Genomic DNA, 25,611 nt, shown 5'->3' with positions numbered 1-25,611 from the left:
ACCACTGATAGCTACCATTGATAGACTATTGATAATTGCTGCCATCTATTGTTTAGCAGATACATTGTTTGGAGACAAGACATATGATGAGTCCACAGTGATGGCCACATGTACGTTGTTTTTTTTTTTTTTTTTCTATTTTGCCATGTCAGAAAAAAAAAAAAATCAAACTTAACAAACTACTAGAGAAAGAAAGCCAGCAAATCGGTGCCATTTTCCTCCCTGAGAAATGCATCGCCCACATAACTGACTTTTGTAAACCTCTTGCATATAAACGGGAGGAATTAGATAAATTGTAAAATCCTTAAAGCACTTACACATCAGTCATATGATCTCCAGCAGATTAACAATGTCTGACAGAAGGGAATCACATGGGCTAATTGGCTTCATTGACTGCACCTGTCTTGTTATAAGACACCGTTGTTATACTCCACTTTACTTGAAGATGGCTGTGAAGTGTTTCCTAATCATACAGCTGAGAGCTGCTTGGATGATTTTCCTGTAGAAAATTCCCTCACTTAGAATTGATATTTCCATAATAGCACGACTCAGACGAGTGTCTAGGTGCTTATTTCCTAATTAGATTTTATTTTGATGAATAGCTTTGTATATTTCCCCTTGAACAGGTATCGAATTTCCTCATACATATAATATAATTCTATTTGACATCAGGCTTCTACTACAGCAGTTCAAAACTTTTGGTTTCTTTCTATCTTGTCATGTCTAATTGGTACACATGTGCTGGCAGTGATTTAAAATGGACAGCCCCGTGACCACTTTGTGGACGAGTTGCAGCCTTGGGCGCCTTTTCATCAGGAGCAGGAGGTTTAGTTTCGGGTACAGTGCCGCCCTCTTGTGGACGTTGAGAGGATCTCGCCACCGATTCGGCGTTCTCGTTCAATTTGACTGAAGCAGGTAGCCGTAAGGAGGAGCAAACGTTGCCTTAGCAACGGGCCTGGCTAAGTTCAAATAAACAATTAGCAGGATTTAAGTGAAGGTTGTTTAATCACGATGTAAGGAAAACGCATAAAATCATACTCATCGAAGTCACGATGGCTACAAGCAACCCCTCCGTGTTTCTCCTCACAGTGAACGGGCAGATTGAGGGCGCCAACGTGAGTGGTTTTAGCTCAGTAGCTAGTTTTTATTTTAAGCTAGCACTGGCAACACCGAAGCTACTCCGCGGTGTTTAATTTGTCTCAGTTTTTTTAATCGCCTGAAATTCTTAATGTTTTTTTTTTTTTTTCTTCTTTTATAGTTTCCAGAGTATGACAGCCTTTACTGCAAATATTGTTACGTTTACGGCCACGACTGGGCTTCCACCACGGTGAGAACCTGCACACAAGGGATCGTGTGTCACAATTATTTTCAGATACAACCACTTTGAAATCAGATTGGAAGGGATGCTTTCTTGCTGTTATAACGGAGATGTTGTGAAACAGACACTCTCGCGTTTGTTAGTTAACGTGTAGAAAAGTTAAAATTATGCAAAAATGGGAAAATCATGAAAAAGGTTGTCGACTTAATTTAAAGTCGTGTGTGTGTGTGTGTGTGTGTGTGTGTTTTCTTTCCTTGTAAGGGGCTGGAGGAAGGCATTACTCAAATCACCTGTAAAAGCAGTCATTCACACAAGCTTATCTGGAACTTTCCATTGGAGACGACATTTAAGAGCACAAATCCCTCTGGCTGTAAGCGTGTCACACGCATACACACACGTACAAGTTTGTCCATGGGTTGAAAATCTCCACAGCTAAAGAGCAGTGCCTTTAAAAAGAATATCTAAGACTTAAACAAGTACTGACTCATGACTTGCTGTGCATTTTCCAGGGCCTCAGCTTGTGGTGAGTGTGTACGGACCAGATGTGTTTGGCAATGATGTGGTGAGGGGCTACGGAGCAACACACGTCCCCATCACACCTGGACAGTCAGTGTTCTCTCCATTATTTTTCAAAACCTACATATTTTTTTTTTTTTTTTTTTTCATTTACTAGGTTTAGTGTTGTTTTTAGAACATTGACAATTAAAGATAAGAATGTGTTCTTCCACCTCAGACATACCAGAACCATCCCCATGTTTGTTCCCGAGCCCACGTGGAGACTCCAGAAGTTCACGGGGTGAGTTGGGTGTCTCCCCAGTGCTGCGGCTGATGACTTACGCCTGAAAGGGGAAGCAGTTGATCTCAGAGGATTATCAAATATTTACCGTTCCACTGTGTGTGTGTGTGTGTGCGCACACAACTCCAACTGGGGGTACAGTTATAGGCCCAGATGGTGAGAATTGGCATTCATTTATTTTACGGTTTTCGGTGAATGGAAAGACATGCAGCTCCTGGCAGGGAGGGCTGATGGAGCCGCTGTTGTCTTTCTGCAACTTTGGATTCACAGAAGAGCAATTTTCTGTCAATGTTTGGGATGTGCACAAGTTTAGGCACTTACCTCCCCATGAAGTGTCGGGACCTGTTGACTCATTGGTCTTCATTTACTTGTCTGGAGCAGTTTGGCAGGTGAAGAAATGTCATTTGGGTCGAGTGGGACTCTTGAAGCCCTAGGGCGACACTTCGTTAAACTATTTAGTGAGCGTGAGAAAATCGAACAAACTGATTGGTAAACAGGAGTGAACGGCGACATTTGCAACAGGACAAACTTCAAACTGACCTCAGTATGCTCCACAAACTACTCTAAGCTCAAGCTTTTTGAGCAGCCTTTATTCTCTTTCCAGAGCCAGGTTTTTATCTTCTAATTGCCACAAAAAAACTCCTGTCTGATACTGATAAGGATTAAATAAACATAATGAGTGGTAAGCCTTTAATGGTCACTACATGCAGCCCTTTGGGATGACTTTGCTTGATGTTTCACTGTCTTTTTTTTTTTTTCTTTGTGGATGTGTAAACACACTTTTCTCCCGTTTAGATGGTTGTTGGGACGGCGGCCCGAGTACACGGACCCTAAAGTGGTGGCGCAGGGTGAAGGCAGAGAAGGTCTGTGGTGCATCCGTCTTCATCATACCAAAAGTAGATTAGTTGCACTGTTGTTCTCGCCCTCACACTTCAGGAAGGCCTTACGTGTCGGGTTAAAATTTGAGTCCAATCGTCTGGACGTGGTTTTACACAGCACAGTTCTTTGTCCTTAGTTTTCCCAGATTTGTTCCTTTAAGGCAAAGCGTGCGTGTTCGTTCTGTGTTGCAGTGACAAGGGTCCGCTCCCAGGGCTTTGTGACGGTCTGCTTTCACATCGTGACGAAAGACACGAAAAAGCTGGGCTACGACACAGGATCGCCACACACCCAGTCTGCCACGTCCGATTGGTCAACAGAGGAGCAGCCGTACATGTAACGATGAGCCCTCACTTTTTTTTTTTTTTTTTTTTTTTTTAAATTTCTCCCTCACATCAGCCAAAAATCCATTAACTTACCCACCTGTGTGTGTATCTACGGTGCTGCAATGCAGTGTCCATCTTGAATTTTCACTGTATTTTTTAAACTTGTTTTTTTTAAATAAAAGTGGATCTTAATGTTTCTGCTTGAATACATTTAGTGTAATTGTTTATATAAAGCTATGACAGAGACCTAAGTTTTGGATCGCTCCCATATGTGCAGAACTGATTTCCCATTTGCAAGGAGATTTCACACGTTAAAATATTTATGATCATATCACCGAGTGGCAAAAACGAATGGCTCCAACTGAATAACATTAACTCTCCACAGGTCCAAAATGGAAAAAAAACTAAGCAAAAAGACCCAGACCTCGGAGCTACAGAGCTGAAGTGAGACATTTTATTTCTGAACCGATGCAGCTACAGTTGTCCTCATCCAACAGGGTGCGGCCTGCTGCGTTCATTTGTTTAGATGCCGTTAAAATACCACAATGACTTTTCCTACAAAAACCCATTACACAGAATAATAAGGTATACAGAAGAACAGTATGTTACAATAGTACAAATGATAAATTATATTATACAGTTATAATGCCAACGGGTTGAGCACGAATCCAATAAAAAAAAAAAAAAAAAGCAGCCTGCTCCCAGTACTACGAGAAGGGTAACTAGACAAGACATGAAAAAGAATAAAGGAGTCAGTTTATGCATATAAAGACAGACGGCCCATAAATTCAGTTAGTCCGCTTGATAAAAAGCATAGTGAATACATGACTGAGGAGCTCGCTACACACAGGCCGCGTTTTCACTGAACCGGGGCGACTGCCAGCGTCCGATTTGTGGGAGCGCAGTCTGTTCAAGACGGCAAAAGGCTCTTCTTCCTCCCTTCTTTTCACCGCATAAACCGACTTTTTCCACAATCGCTGGGAATAGAGTTTAAAGTGAGGTTACAGTGAAACAGAGCCTGATGACAAAGCTACAATCTCAGCTAGAATATCATAGTAGCGTTTCAATAAACAAGACGTCATCAGCAATTTGCGAAACACATCAAGCGTCAAGTCTTCTTGTCTTTTTTTTTTTTCCCATTTTCTTACACCCAAATGTTTGCATATATTTAGTCAGGATTACAAATGTTTGCTGGTCTGCAAAGTAAGCGTCACATCCATACTTTAAGGACTCCGAGCGTTAAAAACCGTCGCTACCACACCTAGAATTATCAAAATCATACACACAGTTGGAGCTGCCCCTCCTTTTTGCCTGAGAGAATTGAAGGTAGGCGTCGGGTGGAAACATCCACGGTCCTGCTGTGTAGCTGTAGTACCACAAGTGACCATGAGGGGGCGCCAACTCACACCACAAGAGAGAAAATAAAAAAAAACCTTCAACAAGTCGGAACAGTGGCAGTTACAGTGACAGAACTGAAGACATGATAGTGACTTAAAGAGAAGAGTACACAACAAGTGCTGTTTTTTTTGTTTTTTTTATCTTTAGCCGTGTGTCATCAACCAAAAGGAGAGACGGATGCTCAAGCTTGATTTCTGTAAAATGCAATGATGTTCGGCCAACAGCAACTTCCTCCCACAAACTCGACAAAATGGAAATTAGCTCCGACTTATAAAACATTGTAACAATGGAGTCTCTCGCACACCACGAGCATTCACAAACAGAAACAAAAAAAAAATGTCAGTGAAGTGTGACCCTACTGTTTTAAAGTGTCCCACGTGTGGCATCCTCGGGGAAAAACAAACAAACAAATAAAAAACAAAATCACAGTCGCTATGACTTTGGTAACAGTTTGTGCTTCTAAGAGAAGAGAATATCATAGCCTACCCATAGGGTGAAAAAAACCTAGAATGACAGAAAATAGGCAAGAGAGAGAATCGAGATGACAACTTGGCTTTTTGCTAGTGAACGGCTCCAAAAACTCAAAAAAAAAAAAAATTTAAAAAAGGATTTGCTATGGATTTACATCTAACAAGTAAAGAACAACGGAAAAGGAACGGCTGCTTGTTGACATCACGTGACGCGCTGTTGTTTGCTGCGGGATGCCCTGTGCTATCAATAGACTGATCCTGGAGCGACTCCGTCTGAAGGTGTGTGTGCATGTGTGGTAGTGCTTGGTGATGTTCTTGTACGTAGATTAGCCACAGCAAATCCAGTAAGAGCTGAACTCTTTTCACAATGCTATGTGGCCGACGTGCCCTTATAAACCTCGGGTTCTCTTCGCAACCTCGTCGCCCGAAGTGACAGCTCCTTGATACATGGTTGCATACACGCGTAGAAAAAGGAAGAAAAAAAATAAAAATTAAGGCTGCTGATAACTAAACCCTGGTTTGTTTGTTTTTAGTTGCACTTAAACTAATTTGAGCAAATTCTAAGTTGTATTTAACTCAGTGAGAAATGGAAGAAAAGAAAAATTGCTCATTAAAGTACACTTGGAAGCTAAATGCATGTCTCATGCACACACACGCATGCACACACACACACGCACGCACACACACACACACACACACACACAAACCCTCCCTCATCCCTTTGACCCTAGAAACAAACCAAATAGAAAAACAACTGTCCCACAATGCCTCAGTACATCCATTTGTTCAGACAGCAAAATACTGATGCCGACACAGATCATGTCTTTTCCTTTATAAACAGTCACTGGGGGAGACTCACTGGAAAACACATTAACATGTAGCTGTTAGTATCTGAGCAGTAAGAGTACACACACATACAAACAAAATGTCTCCTCTTCTTTTCATCACCCAGGATTGGTTAAAAAAAAAAAGAAAAAAAAAAGAGGGGGGGCGTTTCATCTCCTCTGAGAAGCGTTCATTGTTAATTCTGTGACCCCCTCGAGGGCAAAGTTCATGGGGAGGGTCAGAAAAAAGGTCCGAGGTGAAGTGACCGGGCGAGAGTTGACCGAGTGGTACCAAGAGTCGAGGCAGTGTTTGTGTGTGTTGTCTCGGTTGTTTAATCAGACTTCCTCCCTAAGCTAAGGTGTAACGGTGAGCCCAACAGTCGCAGAGAGAGAGAGAGAAAAAAAAAAAGCAACAACTGTGCAAAATTCCTGCTTTTGTAACGCATACACACAAAGAGTATAAAGACATCTGACCACCTCTCATCCTTACTCCAGTGTGTCTTAGTAAAACTCACTGGAATAAACACAGTGTAAAAGTACTGAGATGTGTACTCAGACACATACAGACACACACACCAGCTGACGCGGCTTATAAAAGATTAGTTCAAGAGAAGAGATAAGATCCTTGTGTTAGTACAGTTAGACTTTCCTGTGACCCCACCAGAGAGGAGGAGAGGAACAGTCCAAAAGGAAAAGGGTTAAGGGTCAGGAGGCGGATGAATGGGAGGAAAGTCTGGGTGCTGTCCTGCCTCAGTGGAGAAACCAAAAAAAAACACTGCTGCTCTTTCAGCCTGTAAACAGATGCAAACTCGGTGCTCATCGGCATCATCTTCATATCAGTCTGGAACACACAAGACGAGGCAGCTTGTAGCGTAGGAAGGGAGAAAGGAGAAATGAGTCAGGAAGGGTGGTAATTTAAGAGAAGGCCGAGCTGGGACCTAGCTGGGAGTGGGCTAGAAATGAATAAATGGGATAAGACATCTCCTTATTCACGTTGAAGCTTCTTGAGTAGCAAGACGAAGATGGAGAGAAGGGTGTACTCTGGACAAACTTGTCCCTCGGTCACCCTTTCACAAAAGGAAGGGGTTGGTGGTTCCGGTAGGCTGCGTTCCAGCCTGCGGGGGCATGCTCATTAGTGGCTGGGGCATGCTCATGGACATGGAGGCTGGAATCCCCGCACTCATACCTGTGCTTGCTCCCACTCCGCCCACAGTGCCGGCCCCCATTACTGGCATTGAGTGGCCCATGGGGGCCATTCCTGCCAGGGGGACCATGGCGACAGGCTGCGCGGCCATGGAGGGGAGGGCCATGGGCTCTGCCATGCCAAAGCCAGAGGGCATCGGGCTGACGCGCATCTGGTTGAGAGTAGGGGGAGCTGGCTGGGTCACTTGGAAGGGGTTGGCATGGGGAGCTTGAGCTGGAGCTGCAGCAGAGCCACCTGAATCACAGAAAGAAAATAACAGTAAACAATATAGTCTATAAATATATAAACGGACATAGTCACAGTGATGCCGCCCATCGGTTTCTCTGCCATTCTGAATTTGGCATTTCAGTGTCACCATTTTTTTAGTATTTGGGTCTTTTTGGAGTCAGAAGGTTATGAAAAATATAACTGGACAAAATAAAAAAATGTTGAGGCCTAATACCCGTTTAATTGTGGCTTAAATCGTAAGAATGACCCACCGGCACACTGACTGGAAGGAATCCATTTAGCTTATGATATCACGACTTCTGGGGAAAACTGACTGGTTTATTATTTCACACGAGAAACTGATGCTTCTTGAATGAAGTCTATAGGAGCCAGCAGCCGACAACCATCAGTTTAGTTTTATTCTTATTTCATATTATTTTACCTTGGTTCATTGGTTTTGTCCATCGTGTACATAAATATTTTGTTGGGCGATGACAAACAGACCTGCATATACAGGACATAAGACGTTCGTATAAAAAGCTAACTTTTTATAGAAATGTCAGTGACGAGGGGCATCTCAGAGAACAACTTCATCTCCTTGCAGTCCTACCTGTGGAAGCCAAGAACGGATTAACGACTGGTGGAGGCTGGGCTGGTTTGGTCACCAGAGAGTCCAGATTCACCAGGGCAGCATTGGGTCCCAGGAAGGATTCTGGGGTCTTTCTAGTCGGGTTCGTGGTTATATAAGTAGATGCTGAAGTGGGTAAGGGGTCGAAGAGGTCCAGGCTGCTGCTGCTAGCCAGACTGAGCTGAGATGGGATGGAGGAGGCCACGCCCCCTTCAACTGAAGAAAGAGAGGCAGGAGAAGTTGTATTTGACTGATCGAAGAACGTCTCTTTGAGCAGGCAAAACAAACTATTTTTGTCAACCGATATTGTCATAAAGAATCCAGCACAACTCCTTTATAGTGGAGATAAATGTTTTACATTGTCTCCCATTCTTTCCGCATACACTTTGATTTCTCAGTCGCCAGTACACGAGCACACACACACACACACACACACACACACACACACACACACACACGAGAGTGCCCATCTGCACTCGAGCACCTACAGTTGCAATTACCCAAAAATAAAAGTCGATGCAATAAAGCGGTGATGCCATTTTATGAGAAGACATCAGAGGCAGACAGCCTGGCTTTTGTTTTGTGGCAGCAGTCAGACGGCGGCGGAGACGTTCATTAATGCACTCTCACAAACCCGGCATGCCAGCAAATGCACAAGGACATGTCAGAGACGAGAACCGTCACAGTAACACCAAGTTAGATGTAGCAAAGCCAAAAGAAAACGGTTGATGATAAAATAAGACGAAATATATCAACTCCCAATAAATCTTGTAGATTTTAACTGAATCAGTTTAGTTGACCGACACCAATGTCACCCCTCCACACAGAGACTGAAGAGAAACACACAGATCTGTGCCAGACAAGTCACTGGAACCCTCTCGAACAACCACCCAAACCCTGAATTTAGGGAAGATTTGCATCTGATTTACATGCCCCAGATTCATTTTACAAATATCACGGCAGATCTGAGAGGGTTTCCAAAAACTGTATTGAGCAATGCGCACACAACAAGCTGCATCAGAGTACACCATAATGATATTAGACCAGACCTGAGCAGACAGTTTATTTGTACCGCTAGATTAAACCAAATTTGAGTGCATTTGCGGTTTACAGTCATCAACCTTCTGCGGTACAAACACTGCCTTTGCTCAAGTCTGATGGCACATACGAAAGAGAAGACGTGCGTGTCTGTGCTCTGCAGTAACATTGTGTCTGCAGACGGACATCTTTCTCAGACACTGAGGAAAAAACAACACAGACTCCGTGTCATTAGAGGGACAAAGACAGGGTGAGTACCAGTGGGAACAGAGGAGGAAGAGCGCAGGCTGTCAAACTCTGAGAAGTCTTCTTTGGACGTACCATTGGATGTACTGAACAGGTCAAAGCTACCTGAAAGGAGACAATGCATACACACACACAGACACGTACACACAAAGGCAACGATACACAGAAAGTGTACAAAAAGCAGAGAAACGGCAGATCCACAACCACACAAAGACAAATGGAAACAAACAACACAAATAAGGATGAGTGTGGATCCTTAAAAAAAAGATGAACACAATATGCAACTTAAAGCATGCAGATGGGCATAAGCATGCGTTATTGTGTAGTTTCTGCCCTATTGTGAGTTTAAGCAAAGTTCAAGTCACTGACCAACTGTATAGTAGATGCACTTTTATTCAAAAAACAAAACTTACAATATGCAAACATCTCAATATCGCATGCGTCTCAAACTCCTCAACTGCCAGATTTGTCAGTTTAACCAAGTGGAAAGATTACAACCTACTCGGTGAGTATCAAGCAGCAGAAGTAGCTTGTGAATAAGCTGAATGCGCTTGCAGCTGGGGAAGAAAAACAAAAAAAAAAGAAGAAGGAAGTGCTTACCTGTGGTTGAATTCTTGGGGCGGGCAGATGCAGAGCTCCAGGGATCTGCAGAGGGAGCGGAGTTTGCCGCCCACGGATCACTGCTCTTCATGGGTGGGACAGAAGCAGATGCCCCCCATGGGTCTACTGGTGCTGCTGGATTCGGGGCAGAACCTGTGGAGAGAGGGAGAGGTTCGGTGCTGAGTGAGTGAGTGAGTGATGGAGGGTAAATGTCAAGGAGAAAAAGAAATTGGAAAATACAGGTTCACATTTAATGAGTTGACGCCCATCAGACTCATTGGTCAGACAGCTTCCCCTCAATGCTAAGAAAAATTCAGTCTGTAGTTTATACATCTATGGTGGATAAGAGCAGTATGGGGGAAAATGTCTGTGTGTGTGAACTTGTGAAACAAGCGCTGTGCTAAAGAACTTTTAGAAATTAGAAGCATCCTCCAACATCTCTTGTGAAATGTCACCATCTCTACTGCTGCCTCTTCGCTGTCCTCCGTCTCTTTACAAAAGAGCGCTACATTTTTAACTCTCCAAGCCTGCATCACAAACCCTCCACAATCATTTTCTTCGCAATATCTTCCTCCAACTCCCTCCCTGCTCCCAGAGCAGAAATGCTGCCGAGCCAGTGGAGCAGCATTCCTATTAAACAAAGACTCACAGTCTTACAGGCTGCAGGTGGAGAGCAGAGATGCCTTTCACACACACACACACACACACACAGATGCACCACACGCAGTATGTATTTCTTGATGATGGTAGTCTGTACGTGGATATCATTTAATGTGACCGTTACCAGAGTGAGCGTATAAGTGTGCTTACCATAAGACTGCCATGGGTCAGCTGATGCTGCCCCGGCCCCGGCCCCGGCCCCGGCTCCGGCTCCGGTGCCCCAGGGGTCAGCACTGGCCCTTGGCTCAGGAACAACCATTAGATCCATCAAAGATGACTGTGGCTGTGAAGAGACGGAGAACTTTGGTAAGAAAGTCAACACAACAGGATACTGTAGGACAAAAAAAAAAGTAGGACAGACCATCTGTCAGCCTATGAAGCAGGACACATGGTAGTTATGTCATTAAGTATTGAGATAAACAAGGGCTAAAATCCTGCAAGCACACTTCTTCGACACTTAAGCACTGTGTGCCCAGAAACTCCAGCCAGCCAGTTATTCAGGCAGAATAATGATGAGAGAACAGCGCTGTCTGCTGCCAGTTCCTTCTATTGAAGAGGCACACAGGGTCAGGTAGGAACAGAGCACAGGGAGAGACCAGACTATTTCAGGAGTGCGTTTGAGATAATGGAGCAACTGAGTCACCCCAGTCCCAAAGTTTGGGGGCATTTTTACCTCTTTCTTCTTCTTGGGCAGTTTTGCAGTTTCCGGACCTCCTTTCTTACTCTCCTCCAAGGCCATCTGTAGTCTCAGGTCATCCCCTCGACGTATGCGTTCCTCCTGAACACACAAACACCAAAGTTTGAATTTTGCAGCACATGCGAAACGTCTCTCTTCCTTCTTAAAATATAGACATCTTACCCTTGCCGTTATGAACAGCTTCTGCATTACAAAATGTCAAAGATACTTTATGCACATGATTACTTTTGCCAATGCAAAAACCTTTCGGCACACTTATTACTAATAAGAGGAAGATTTCAGCACCAAACTTGTCCTGCAGCTTTAACAAAACTCACCCAAAAAACATGAAAGCTTGATCGGGAATGGTGTGTTAAGACTTTTGGTTAGGATTCGTTGTACAGTGTTAGAAAAATTTGCAAACTATTGCTGACTTAATCTGTAATTCCACATCTTTGATGTTTTTTTTTACACAACGGCAGTTTACCTTTTATGAGCCCGTCCAACCAGCACATGTTGCTGGACACACACATATGACTTGTAGTTTTTTCCACAGCTAATGTCTGTTTGAGTTTCTATTCACATTCACTGTTCAACAGACCCTCATCCTGTCCACTGAAAAAGACAGGAATCACTATAGCAACTCTTTCTCTGCGAATCGTTTCATCAAAGCTGCCCCCTTAGGTCCTGTATAATCTAATCTATTACATCATCTCCGTGCAGAACCTATCAAACAAGAGAACCAAGAGAGAGGCTCTGCATAATTCAGCATTCCATGATGGGAAAAAATAAAAAATTATATTTACTTTACTATATTAAGGATTTACCTTTAAAGTAAGTGTAAAGCAGGTAAAATGAACTCAGCAAAAGACTCCATTGTAGTTTCGAATAAGCTAAAACAAAGTCCCTAAACGCCTCGTGGGACCAGCAAGAGAAAGTTAGAGCACGAACTGTTACTTAAAGGAGGTTAAAGGAGCCTTGGGTGTTTGTTTGACTATCGAAATAAAACTCCAAATTAACTTATACACTTGAGAGGGCATTTTAATGGGCAGTAGCTGCATTAACCCAAAAACAAGCTCTATGATTGAAGCCAAGTTTCTGTTATTTCCCACGAACCTGGATGCAATCATAGAGGAATTCAAAACACGGATCCATGCCCTGCCATGTTAGAGCACGGGGGATATGATTTGTGACGGTGTGTGTGTGTGTGTGTGTGTATGTATATGTATATACCTGCTCTGCGGCTTCTCTGCTCATGGCTAAGGCGAGTTGCAGCTGTAGCTCCTCCTCTCCGCTGGTCTGAGGCCTGGCTTGTTCCAGTTCTGAACCCGCGTTGGGAGAGGTGGCTAACAGACACATGCACAATTCAATCACAATCACATCCTCCCATGTCCTGTTATATTATATCAGGTCACTGCCGATTATTGCGAGTACTTTAAAGCTAGCCAAAATTAATAGAATAACACAATATTCAATAATACAGAAAATCACATTTTAGATAGCATTTATTGAATAAAAATATGATGTGTTTTAGTACTCGGGGTGTGTGGTTTTCGGTCTTCAGTCAGCCCCTAAGGGAAGACGAGTCCATTCAGCTAATTGGATTAGGTAAGGCTATGTGGCAGCAAAAATAACACACACACACCAACACACAAGTGTCACAGCACGAAGAACACTCATTAAGGTAGCCTACAGTTTTTTCTCTGTAACTCATAGTGGGACTTTGTGGGTTTGAGTTTGAAAACCGCAGCTTTCGTGTTTCCATGGCAACTGTGACATTACAGATCATTTTTGATTCCTTTCCTCTATGTCACTATTCGTCCTACGTCATTTCTCTGTGAATGCTGTAGGTGTGCTGAAGTGTGAACAGTTTTATTCTGCTTAACTTGTGACTTTCTAGGTGATGATTCAAAAGCAAAGATGGCTTTTTGTTCCTATATGAACAGCACAAATTGAAAAATAAAGAGGGGATTCTGCCTGGGTGGTATTACTGAAAACCCCCTAAAGACTTGAAACTCTAATAACAAACCCCATCTCTCCTTCTGTCCACCTCGGTTTTCCTGTCTTTGCTCCTAACAAGGCAGACCACCGAGGAACGGCTCAGCAGCTGATTTTGACTACTGGATTAGACACTCCCTCAAAACTCAGAACATCGTAATCAAACTCGTGTGTGTGCGTTTATGCTCGTACCATATTTAAAGATCTAGTCCACCAAAGCGCTGCCACAAATATTTAACATATTTGTCACAACAAACTTTGAAACCTCACACTTTGACTAACATCCGCCCGCTACATCTAAAATGAGATGGAGCAGATGTCTTCTCTAACAAGTAAAAGGGCAGTTTTACAATAGTATATCGTGAAAGATTTTAATTTATGTGATCCTATTCTAAGAGGAATCCCATCATTAAATAAGTAAATAGCACTGTGGTTCACGCTTTCCTTCCCAACTGATGGTGACAAAATTAGGGTGATGCTGAAAACAGCGCTGTGGCAAGCAGACCGACAACCTGATTGAGGCGTTGCTGCAGATCCGTCGTAATTCAACCGGCATTCACAGAAAGCACAGCGAACGGAGGAAAAACAAACCCCCCTGTACTGTGTACACATGTGGATTTAAGCCGTCTCAACCATCCATGTAATCCCAGACTAAATTCAAGATCCGAGCTTTGTGGCGGCCACGCCATCTGCTGCAAGCACTGTCTTGTTGCTGAAGATAGTTCTATGAGGGACTATATGTTTAGGGCCATCATTAGCAGTCTTCAAATACGAGGTTTTTAATGAATGATCCCATTGTCAAATATCTGGAGGGAAAAAATAAGGCATTTGAGGGCCGTTGTACACCAAGATCACGTGTATTTAAAAAAATAAAAAATATGATCAGATGCAAAAATGTAAGAAAAATAGCAAATGAGACTAATTGAGCATGAACTTAAATCATTGTGTGCTATAGTCTGCAGGCTCAAGTTGATCTAATCTGCTCTAAATGTAATGTCATTAAATGCCCACAGCTGATCAAAAAAAGCTCCAAAGCTGCCCACTCTTTTGGGTTTACCAACCTTGTTAAAGTATTTGTCAGTGCATTATCACTAATCACTTCTCTTAGTGTTGCCAAATGGTTTTACTTGACAAGTAAAATCCTGAACTCTTGAGAGCCTAAAAACTTTTGCACACTTCTGTCAATACGCTTCATAAATAATTTCGTTTCTGTCTTCGGCTTCAGATCTGGGTCTTTGCCTCCTTGCCTCGCTGCTCAACTCCAAACTGAAGTCTGAACATCTCATTTTCTGCCTCCTCCGCCTCCTTCTTGTCAAACCCATGTGCCGCCACTCTGTCCCCGGGCTACACATCTCAAGGGAAAGTGACCGGGGCTAAAGCTGCGTTAGTTTAACTGATGGAACTCGAGCCATGGGTTTAAGCTCAACGACGCGTCCGCCTTCAATAGAAGCCGAGCGCAGCTGTACCAAAGCTGGCAAAAAAAAGCCAATCAAAATCTTCCCTACAAAAAGCAGATGGAGGCATCGGTTTCCACTATTCCTTTTTGTCCAGAACTAAAAAAAAAAACACGGCCTCTTTCATGTGCTCATTTGCCAATGTCATTAACACACACTCGCACACATAAATAAATAAGGAACCCAACAACATTGAATTTTTTCGTCAAAAGAAGCGTTTTTGAAACCGAATTCCACCTTTCGACAGGACAGATTGGCACAAACACAGCAACGCTTGATAGTTACGGGTCAAAAAGACATATAAATACAACTAAAAGCCAACAAAAATACACCAGTTTCTTGCCCACTACTGTGGGAATGGACCATATATGGCTTTTTAGCGCTCTACACACAAACACACACACACAACTCTGCTTGCAAGAAAAAAAAAAGAAAAAAAAAAACTCTTTAAAAGCCATGATTTTCTCAGCGACTCCCATTTCCCGCAATCATTTGCCAGTTGTTTAATAACTTATTTCCTACCACGTCATCTTTATTTTTGGCAAACGGAATTTAATAACCAAAAATACCAAAAAAATTCAAATATTAAATTAAGTTAAAAATAAAACATTTTCCAGAGCAAGAACCGAGTTTCAGAGACATACTTACAACAAATATATGACTGTGACTTAATGTGATGTGTGTATTACTAGAGACACCAAGTTAAGACAAGATGGACAATATAGCCGATTCTGAAAAGCAACAACTTTTAAAATAAAATAAATACAAACAGAATACTTTGGGGACGAGGGGCTCAATTAATATCTACAGTCACACATACGCCGCCATTCATTCACACCCTGTCTGGACAACAATGGGCGGAAAGTTCGACTGGAATCTAAAGAATTCCCTGTGACCTCCCACAGTGACAACCCAGTCAAACTCCTTTTGGTAAGTGTGTCTGTCAGTTTCCTCCACCGATGACTCAGCTGCCGAACCGACGACTCTGAGCCACAAACTCCAAAATATAAAACGAGTGCAGGAATATGGGCTGCAAAATAAGGATTTGGACGCAGACCCTGCATGTGTTCCATGCAGGATCCACGCAGGCTAAAAACACATGCGTGGCAACAGACACACACGCACGAGCGCGCACACATACACGCTCATCCTGCTGTGTCCAAAGAAGAGGGGGTCAGAGTGTAAAAGGAAAAGAATTTTCACGGGTCGTCCCCTCTGTCCCTCTCCGAGTTAACCCATTTCCTGACAGTGACCGTTTCTTTTACCCGAGCTCCACATCATTCCATCACTCTTTCAATCTATTTGAATTCTGGTTTAATGTCAACTATCCAACTCGTCGCCCTCTACTGCTGCTGGTTCAAACTAGGCCAGTTTAAGCACCTGGGAAACTATCTCCAAGAACCAAAAAGTGTCCCCAAGCACAGGTACCCCAAGTTATAGATTTGTGTACTCACAATGTGTGCGATAAAGACCTGTGTTACCATGAACTGACCCATAATGCGGCCTATCTACTTTGCCACAATGTCTGAAACACGGTCTAATGAGAAATGAGTGCATCGCCAAAAAGAGGAGCGGATTCCTCTGTCATGTGGATGAAAGATGATTTGGGGAGGGCTCTTCTTCCTCATCCGTTTGTCTGTGTGTGGGAGCGAGAGAGAGAGCTCTGAGGAATGCAGTCCTGTTGCAGGACTGCAAGCCAGAGAGAGAACAGGGGGAGGGGAGGGTTTCAGGATGTAGGCCAAAGTTACAGCAACCGAGATAAAGTAATGCTAACTGAATACATTGTATGCCATTCATTGCATGTGGGATGAGGCCTTTGTGTCTATGAGCGCATACTTACAGCCGTGGTAGGAGGCAGGCGAGCCCTCGGATCTGCCGTACTCTTCGCTGTAGGATGTAGAGAGGTTGGGTTGAGATGAACCTCGGCCAAAACCCATCTGACTGCTCCCTGTTGACACCTGGGCCATTCGCTCTTTGGTTTTCAAAGCCTGTGACCTGACGGGGCAAAAACAGCCATCGCGTTGGCTCAGTCATCTTGTGCTGAGCCCATACTCTTCTACCGTAATATTTAGGGTGAGGCCAAAATGGACAAACAAGTATGTGGTGGTGACAGGTTTTTGGAGCCAAAGGTAATGAAATATAAATCAAACCTACCCTGAGAATTAGGGTTTATTTATAAATATATTTCGTAAACATATTCCTACGCATTTTTCTAAATCCACATGGACATGAGCATTTTTGAAAGGCTGAGTTTTTTTCCCCTTCTTTATCCTCAAAAAAAAGAAGAATTTTTCATATGAAAATGGGGACAAGACCGTTTTTTTTACATTGGGCCCTTGATTTCACATTATAACATGATGTTCTACTCACCCCTGCTTGTTGTTGGTCATTTGGAGCTGTTCCGAAGATATTCGAGAGGCGTCTGGCTGCTCTCTTGAGATATTCGGCCATGAAACGGTTTCCTATGGGCAATGTTATACAGGCACAAACTATGCTTTTTATAATTTATTAATTACTGTACACTAGCGCTGATAACGTGGAGGTGCGTCGCTTACTTCAAAAAAATCCGGGTTACTGTAATTTTGAATTTTTGTCGTAAAGTGGGTGTTACTGACGTCATCATCGTGCTACTACCAGACAGCCCACAGACCCACTTTACGACAAAAATTCTAAATTACAGTAACCCGGATTTTTTTAAGTAAGCGACGCACCTCCACGTTATCAGTGCTAGTGTACAGAAATTAATAAATTATAAACAGCATAGTTTGTGCCTGTATAACATTGCCCATAGGAAACCGTTTCATGGCCGAATATCTCAAGAGAGCAGCCAGACGCCTCTCGAATATCTTCGGAACAGCTCCAAATTACCAACAACAAGCAGGGGTGAGTAGAACATCATGTTATAATGTGAAATCAAGGGCCCAATGTAAAAAAAAAACGGTCTTGTCCTTTAAAAGTCCTCTTAAAGTTAACACAGGCGCTATCTTGTCCACATCTTTTGTTGCCAGTGAAACAAAGGAGATAACGGTGCACATTCTGATAAGCTCGCCTTTCACTGTCCACAAGACAACACTGGAAACAAACTTCTAAACATCTTCACCTTGGAAGGAGTTTTCAGTGACCTTTTGTCAAATGCTCATGTTTATGAGGACAAGTCCTGACATGGTGTGCGCTTTAAAACCCGGAAAAACGATTAATAAACAAAATAATGACACGAGAATGGGAAACCAACGCAGGGGTCACCTCATTCACACATTTTAATTCAAATAATCAGCAATATGTTAAAGTACAGCCGCAGAGAATTGCCGGAACAAAAAACTCTTTCCAAACGTTTGAGCTCAACTCTGCAGCCGTTTCCAGAGCAGAGGATGCAGTGCAGAGGTCTGGTGCAACGCCGGTGGTTTGGCTGACCAAAGTTTCACTGCCAGAGCTTAGAGCAGCAGAGCAGTGAAGAGAAACAGCCCTGACTAACACCGTTAGATTCAAGGGATGAAGACTTTTTCAGTGCAAATTAATTCAATTCTTTCGTCTGTTCAAAGTAGCAACAGTCTCACCTCTCTCCTTTAAGGCGTTCCTCGTCCTTGAGTAGGACCACCAGCTGCTTGCTCTTCTCCCTGACGTTGATGCCTTGGTCTTTGCCGTCTCTGTCGATGTACTGGAAGTCCTTCAGCGTCTGGATGGCAAAGATGTTCTCCTTGCATTGCAGCGCCACTCTCTCTGAGCCCGTCTTGATCAGGTAGTCGAGCAGCGTGAGCGCTTTGTAGACGTGACGCCAGTTCTTGCCGTGGTCATTGAGCCGCTTCCAGATCATGTTCATGATTTCGCTGAAGGCCACCACGTTGTAAGTGAGGTCCGCGATCTCGGACATGAGCGAGGACGAAGGGCCCCACGGATCATTGGATGTGGCCTCTCGGACTTTCTTCTCCGCTTCAGAGTAGTTGTTGACCATGTTTTTCATCTGCCGGCGGATGGTGCTCGGCATGGTGGTGGTCGTGAAGATGGAGCAGACGGGGAGAAATAAGATGTGTACTCTCACAGGAGAGGAGCTTGGACACCGGAGTGTTGGAGTAAAAACACGGTGGTGCTGTGTGTATAACTTTGTTTATCCTTCTGCGATACAGTGCGTCACGTAGGTGTTTACGAGGCTTCTCCAGGCCAATGCAGTGTTCCTGAGTCCTCCAGAACAGCGTCTGTTAAAACCATATCCACACGCACAGTGCAGGCGGCACACATGACCACGGCATCACCTAGGACAACCAGACAAATATCAGATTAGAGTATGAAAGATAAGAGAAAGACATACGCGAAAAGCTAAAAAAAAAAAAAAAAACACTTACTTCACTTGGGACTCATTTAAGGAGACAGTTAATAAATGCCTCATTTAAAGCCGTGACTCTAATCCAAAATTTCACAGCTCAACAATAACATCTTGCAGATCTCTTATTTATAGGAACAGCTGTAGTGCTTTCCTTTCTGAAACTAGACAAACAACATGTTTCATACTTTCATACTTAGACAATCATTTTCCATGTCTGCCTACTTGATATCATTCTCGACCCGGGTTCGTTTCAACTTTGAAAATCTCCCTTGAGCTTACAGTAACTTGACACAATGGCAAATTACAAGTCAGGGGGCTAGAAATGAATAATGTCGGCTCAGTCAGCCATGTGCAGTCTTTCGACTTTGCGAGCTTCTCAGAAGGCTTCCGGTGGCGCTCGCTAAGTGGCCTCAGAAGGCGATCAGCGTTTCCGGACAATTGAAATACACATCGTGATTTAATGAGTACACGTGGAACCTTAAAATAGTAAATGTAAGTGAACAAACCTGTCCACAGATATGTGCCGCGTTTATTTGGTGTGTTCAAATCGACGCAAAACGAACACGCGAGCATTAGCTCATCTTGGCAAAAGGCAGGTAAACAGAAAATTTAAATACGGCCAAAAACTTTTTGAATGGTCATTGAAAGAAAAGAAAAAACATCATATCATCCATTATTTGACTAACGTTATTACCCAACTGTACACACTCACCTGAGGAGCGCTTTAAAGAGACAATTATGGGCAGATATCAAGAGTATATTGTTTCAATTTAACTTGTAATGTTATAAAATAGAATTAGTGTCAGCCGTGACATAAAAAAAAACTCAGCAAAAGTTTAATTATTTCAAAATAGGCCTCTAAACCTCTGACACCAACTTGTCAATCCACCAAACTCCAAAAACACAGCTGCAGTGTTTGCCTGTGGTGGGTATTACTTTAGGACACAGCAGAGGGGAACTTAAGCTAATGCTAACACTTTGCTACATATGGATTCACGAACAAGTCAATCCATAATGCACCTCCGTCTACGTTCCTTCTCAGCAACTCAAGTCTCAACAATAAGAATGTGTTTCCACTGTGTGGTGGGTGGCTGAAGAAATCAACCTTTTCCAGTGTGATGGTTGACTGGAAGAGTCACTGATGATGCCTCTGTCTTGTTTCTAAAGATCGATGGCCCCGCCTGTAATCACTTCCTGACAAACAGATACAGAAAGTGGGCGTCGATTCACAGCTGTGCAACCTCCAAGTTTCGTGTGATAAAACTCTTGATCGTGAAAAGAAAACCACGAGCTGTGCAGAACACACATTTACTGTAATGAGTCGTCTTTTGACAGAGGCATGTTCTTATGTTTAAGCAATACAGCCTCGCTGGAAAGAAAAAATAAATAAATTTACATTTCTCCAAAATACGAGGTTGTCATACAATTTGACATGCTGTCGCGAGCCACAACAGCAATGCACTGCAACTTAACTAATCCTATTCAAATCAGCGTATGGGTTTCCTGTGCCCACCGTTTTTTCTGCTTTACATCTAGGTAGACCTATGATGACATATCTTATTCAGTAATCCAATCTCTGCACCAAGCATGCCTCAACAGGCCTCGCAACCAACTGCATTCACAAAGAGGAAAAAGAGAGTTTTGCTTTCTTAGCTGATTTAGAATTAAGAAAGCAGCAAGTGGCTTTTTGCGTTTTGCATGGAGCTTCCTGCCTACTAATGCCACGGACACACAGCTGAAGGCGACATGGGTGAGGAAACAACAAGTGTATGAGGTTGGCGATAAGAAAACAACTTGGCACATCCCGTAAATTCATTTAACGACATTGAAACATGATCCCTGTGGAGCATGCCCCCTCCGCTCTTAAAATTCCCTCATCACCCTCTTATCCACTGCATCCACATGAATACAGATTAGACCTAATGACACATCTGCTGCTATAATCACCTATTCACCCATAGCCGACAGGAGGAAGAGAGGAGAGTCTGTCTTGTCCATCCCACCCTCCTGCGCCCCCTTCGCATCCCGGAACAACCCCCACCAGCAGACACCCTGACCCGCCTTTGTTCAGTTCCTCTCTGCCTCGTTCACGCAAGGCCCAGAAGAGCCAGCACACACGACTTGCGCTTGTGTGTGTGAGAGTGTGTGTGTGCGCTGAAATCCACATTCATATATCAGGGCAGATTAATTAGGTCAAAATGACTGAACTTGTCATCAATCCTGTCAAACTGTTAGTACGCCATGGAGAAAAGTTGACCAGAAAAAAATTATTTAAAAAAATTATTCCGCTTTTTCCCCACTTCTCAGTCTAAATATATCTCACCGACACACACCGATTCCAAAAAAAGATACCCATATCAACCCTGGTCCTTTCTTATAAACAACATAATTCATATCTCAATCACTTCTTCTTCTCTGGCATCATTATCAGCATGACAACACGACAGGTAAAACAGGCAATAAAACTCTGGCCACAGAGCGGAAAAAAACAAAACCTTTTGAATTGGGAAGAGAGGAAAATGAACCCAGTGATTACACGTCATAGCAAAACACAAACCACAACTAGGACACACCAGCGCTGACCACAACATGCAAAACTTGTCTTATTGCTCAATCCCGCTATTCAAAACAATCTACTGGTGAACCACGTCTGTCTGACTTCGAGTTAAGCCTTTACAATTAAAAGTAGCTGTCAAATAACAGTTGAGATTGCACAATTAACTCAAACTAATTTTGTCATCTATGTAATGAAGACGCATTTATCGTCTATAACAAATATATAGGCCACGGACCAGAAACAATCACCCAGTGATATACGGGTAGTGCCAATCAACAGGTGAAATTCCTTCGCTCAACTGTAGATTATTTCTTTTACAAAGATATCTTCATCTTAAAAGGTAAAGACCAAACTGTAGGATCGCTAATGGATTATGTCAACAATAAAAAAAAAACTTCCCATAGATTTAAACACTGCAAACGCTCACCCTGGTGAGTTAGTCAATAACCTGTGAGGAGACTGCAGAAAACACAAAGTGTACCTCCATTTAATATCTGCTATGAAACGATCAAACCCGGTTTGAAACCCTGATGTGTGCAACAGAAGAACATAATTGCACTCGGCTTGGCAGAGGACTCCAGGAGGCTGTTAAGGTGTTGCCAATGAAAAAAAATCCCCACCCCCAATTAAATTATCTGGCAGTGTAAGAGACACAGGGATGACTGCTAGTGTTGACCAGCCCAAAACCGACCACTGGACACAAGTTAGGTGTCGGATGCGAAAGCACAACAAGTCAAACTTAGCTTGGGCGTGTATGTGTGTTGTCAAAACCTCGGTAAACTGTGATTAGCATTAAGGGGTGAGAGGCAACTGAGAACAGGTCCATCTTGTCACACAGCGAGAGTAAAGCTGATCTGGGGATAGAAGTCTTGCACAACCAGGCACCTGTGTGTGAGTGTGACTGGGTATATTCGTGTGTTACGACAGAGCGGCTTGTGCCACAGTGTGACATCAAGTTATCCAGCAAGTTCCTTAACCACCCATTTACTTCCTTTTAGTGAGGCTGCAGTCTAACCACAAACTATGTACTCTACTAAATAATCCTTTAGTGCTCAATAGCACAAAGCATTAAGTTCCTATCAATTATACGAACAATCACATGGAAGCTGAACCAAAGACAATCAGACCATCGACACTCATTTGTGAAGCATGTTGAGCATAAACCATGAGACAAGAGGGTAAGTCAACTTTTGAGCCGCAACTCCCTTTGTCATTCCTGTCAAGCCGAGACAAAGTCAAGAAAGAGACGGAAGGAGGACGGTACTGATGCATCTCTCACCAACTGTGACTGAATGATCACCCTGACAAAAGACAAAGCCCTGCCCCTCTTCCTGATCGTGTTAGTATGCTTACAGTGAAACTAAGCTTCTTTTTTTCTTTTTTTTAAACCAAACAACTCAATCTATTGCTTATAAAACTATTAACCTGACCACTATTTAATATCTTAGGTATAACATTTGACAGCCAATGTAGAAACAGGACTGGAAACGATACGAGTGTTCAGACAGCGCCCACAGCGAAAAGAATGTCCCCAAAATACCAACAAGTACATCAAGTTTTGTCCTTTAAAATCAACATTAATATGCTCCAATTTAGCAACAATCTCTGTGGAAACGTGGTATGAGTTAAGGAAATACAAGCAGTTCATTCACCGTTTATATTAACAATTTTTTATTTTATTTTTTTTAAATCACGACGTCCGTCTGAAGTGGTGTGATTGATGTTAGCGCTCAAGCTAAAGAAGCTTCGGCTAATAACTGTCAGTGACATTTTTACCATTTAAAACTATATTTGGTTTGCAAAATTATGATGGATGTAGCGGGCATTTAAGTTTGAGCAACGTCATCTTTAAACATGGGCCGGAATAACTCGCCCACTTGCTACTTACGGATGCCGCTAACGATAGCAAATCGAGCGCAAACTTGCGATAAGTACTTTTCGTTAGCTAGCAAAACAAGCTAGCGATTAACCTTAACTTGAGGCTTTGATTTGGTTTGCGCTAACTAGTTACCTCAGCCCACTCAAAAGAGTATACTCCAGGATATGCCCTGAAGTTAGTTTTATTACATAATCTGTACAAGTCAGTTGTACCCGTGGTCATTTTTACGATCGAAGAACCAACCATTGATAAATGCGTTCATTTCAAATATCACTGCTTGGCTTTAAAAAAGTTGGATCAAAGCTAGCCAAGCTTGTGATCGGTCAGCTAGCTCAAGACACTCTTGTAGTTGGGGCTTAAAACACAACTGTTGATCATTCTCCAACTACATGTATTATGAGATGTACCATTTTGAGGGGCATCACTTTAACAATTAAACACACGACCATTCCAGTTAGCTTCCAAATGTATTTTCTATCTTAGGTTAGTAAACTAGCATGCTAAGCTAGTTAGCGATACTTCGAGCTAGCAGCCAAGACGGGTGCTCGGTGGAGACATCACCAGAGCAAACTGGATTACAGGACACCCTGGAAAAACAAAACAAGACTGTAATAAAACCCCGTGGTTACTCACCGTAATTTTGGGGCTACGTTGGGTTCAGTTGTTACTCCAAGGGTACAAACCTTTAGAGGAGTTTGGGTAATTCCAAGGGAAAAATACCAAGACAGAACACTTATTTCGGTGTTCAAGGAGCTTGTTGCGCCTCCGCCTAGCTATGTGTTGCTAATGCTAAGCCAGCTAAAGTCAGGACTACACGTATCTCCTCCTCCTCCTCCTCCTCCTCCTCCTCCTCCTCCAGAACATGGCGGGCAGAGTTGGGAGGTAGGGGGGTTAGTCGGGAAGGGTGTGACCAAGGCTTGATTTGCCATGGCCACGGACCTTGACAGATTATAGAATAACGGGCCTTTGGGCAACAGATATTGGAAAGCGCACCCCCCCCCCCAACCCCACACCTCACTCGTCTCACAGATGACCAAGACACAAAGATTAAAAGACACACAGATAAACTAAAGGCAAGCAGATAATAACCACTGATTTGTCTGCGGATTTGTAATTTGCAAATGTGACATATAACCTTTTCTTCATTTGTGTGTGCCTTGAATTATTGCCACTGTATCCTAACAGTCATTTTACATCTTTTTCAAGTTCATTTTTGTCGATTTTTGTGTCTTATTGCTCCATTTGTGTTCATTTCATATCTTGTCTTGGGCATTTAATGTGTATATGATCAATTTGCATTCCTTTACAGTTGTTCTAATTCAAATTGATCTAATATTTTGTTGTTTTTGAAGCTTGAGGCTTTGGGTTTGTATTAACTGCGTTAACTGGTCGTGCTGTGTGGCAGGCAGTAAATGGCTGAACAGACCTCTCAAGTACGTCTTCTTGGGCATCACGTTTTTTCAGCGATAATGTTCTCCATTTGAAGAGAAATCCATCAGCCATAAGGGAGTTTTTTTTTTTTTAAACAAGCAAGTGCATGTCATGATTTGTCAGTAACAGGGATTGCCTGGTGTGTGTTGCAGGTGTGTCAGTACAAACCACAATCTCCGAAGGGCAGCATTCCATCCGCAAGACTGTCTTTGTGCAACCGTTTCACCAGAGGGGTTTTAAAAGGAGGGAGGGCCAAAGTCTTCACACATTTCATATACATGTGAATAACACACTTTTGTTTGGTCAAATCAGGTTCTATGAATGGGCATGAAAGTTTCCCTGATAGGTGGACAGTGAGCGATGGTGAGTTTAGTTGCTGGAATGTAGGGGTAAGGAGGAAAACGCCACAGATTTGCCTGCCTGCACAGGTGGCAGACTTTGGCAACAACTGAACTACAGTATGACCGATGTGATGTCTGAAGGCTGATTTTTTTAGATTTCTTTTTTTAGTTTCTCCGGGCTGGCTGGGGCATTTTATTTTTGGTCTTCATCCTCTGTCTTTATCTTGCTGAGGCTTTTCTGACACCGCTATGTTGAGAGGACAGGATAAGCCCAAGGAAGCCTAAGCCTAGCTGATTTAGGTGTCTTTGTTTCTCTCTTTGTGAAGGAGAGAAGGGGAAAGAGAGATGGGCTTGGGATCCTTAATC

The 25,611-nt window shown here is 43.0% G+C and overlaps 2 protein-coding genes across 4 annotated transcripts; one reads left to right on the top strand and one right to left on the bottom strand.

Annotated features, from left to right (window-relative positions):
* The first annotated feature begins 916 nt into the window (after nucleotides 1-916).
* On the top strand, nucleotides 917-3,512 carry b9d1 (B9 protein domain 1). Its single transcript, XM_075454896.1, has 7 exons — nucleotides 917-1,115; nucleotides 1,259-1,327; nucleotides 1,580-1,688; nucleotides 1,828-1,924; nucleotides 2,052-2,114; nucleotides 2,910-2,977; nucleotides 3,185-3,512. Exons 1-7 carry the CDS (start codon nucleotides 1,053-1,055, stop codon nucleotides 3,328-3,330), a joined length of 615 nt encoding a protein of 204 aa, XP_075311011.1. The 5' UTR covers nucleotides 917-1,052; the 3' UTR covers nucleotides 3,331-3,512.
* A 244-nt stretch (nucleotides 3,513-3,756) lies between these two features.
* epn2 (epsin 2) lies at nucleotides 3,757-24,293 on the bottom strand. Of its 3 annotated transcripts, none has more exons than XM_075454893.1 (10): nucleotides 24,107-24,293; nucleotides 18,274-18,966; nucleotides 16,560-16,714; nucleotides 12,501-12,613; nucleotides 11,265-11,369; nucleotides 10,742-10,874; nucleotides 9,932-10,084; nucleotides 9,344-9,436; nucleotides 8,030-8,263; nucleotides 3,757-7,446 (listed from the first exon to the last, which is right to left on the bottom strand). In XM_075454893.1, exons 2-10 carry the CDS (start codon nucleotides 18,699-18,701, stop codon nucleotides 7,079-7,081), a joined length of 1,782 nt encoding a protein of 593 aa, XP_075311008.1. In that variant the 5' UTR covers nucleotides 18,702-18,966; nucleotides 24,107-24,293; the 3' UTR covers nucleotides 3,757-7,078. The 3 variants fall into 3 exon arrangements, with proteins under 3 accessions (XP_075311008.1, XP_075311009.1, XP_075311010.1); XM_075454894.1 differs by having other exon boundaries at nucleotides 9,407-9,436; nucleotides 24,107-24,292; XM_075454895.1 differs by lacking the exon at nucleotides 9,344-9,436 and having other exon boundaries at nucleotides 24,107-24,292.
* Nucleotides 24,294-25,611: the final 1,318 nt, after the last annotated feature.

This window comes from Odontesthes bonariensis, chromosome 21, assembly GCF_027942865.1.
Source record: "Odontesthes bonariensis isolate fOdoBon6 chromosome 21, fOdoBon6.hap1, whole genome shotgun sequence".
NCBI lineage: Eukaryota > Metazoa > Chordata > Actinopteri > Atheriniformes > Atherinopsidae > Odontesthes > Odontesthes bonariensis.
Note: the sequence above shows the minus strand (reverse complement) of the source record. Positions and strands in the feature narration are given on the sequence as shown.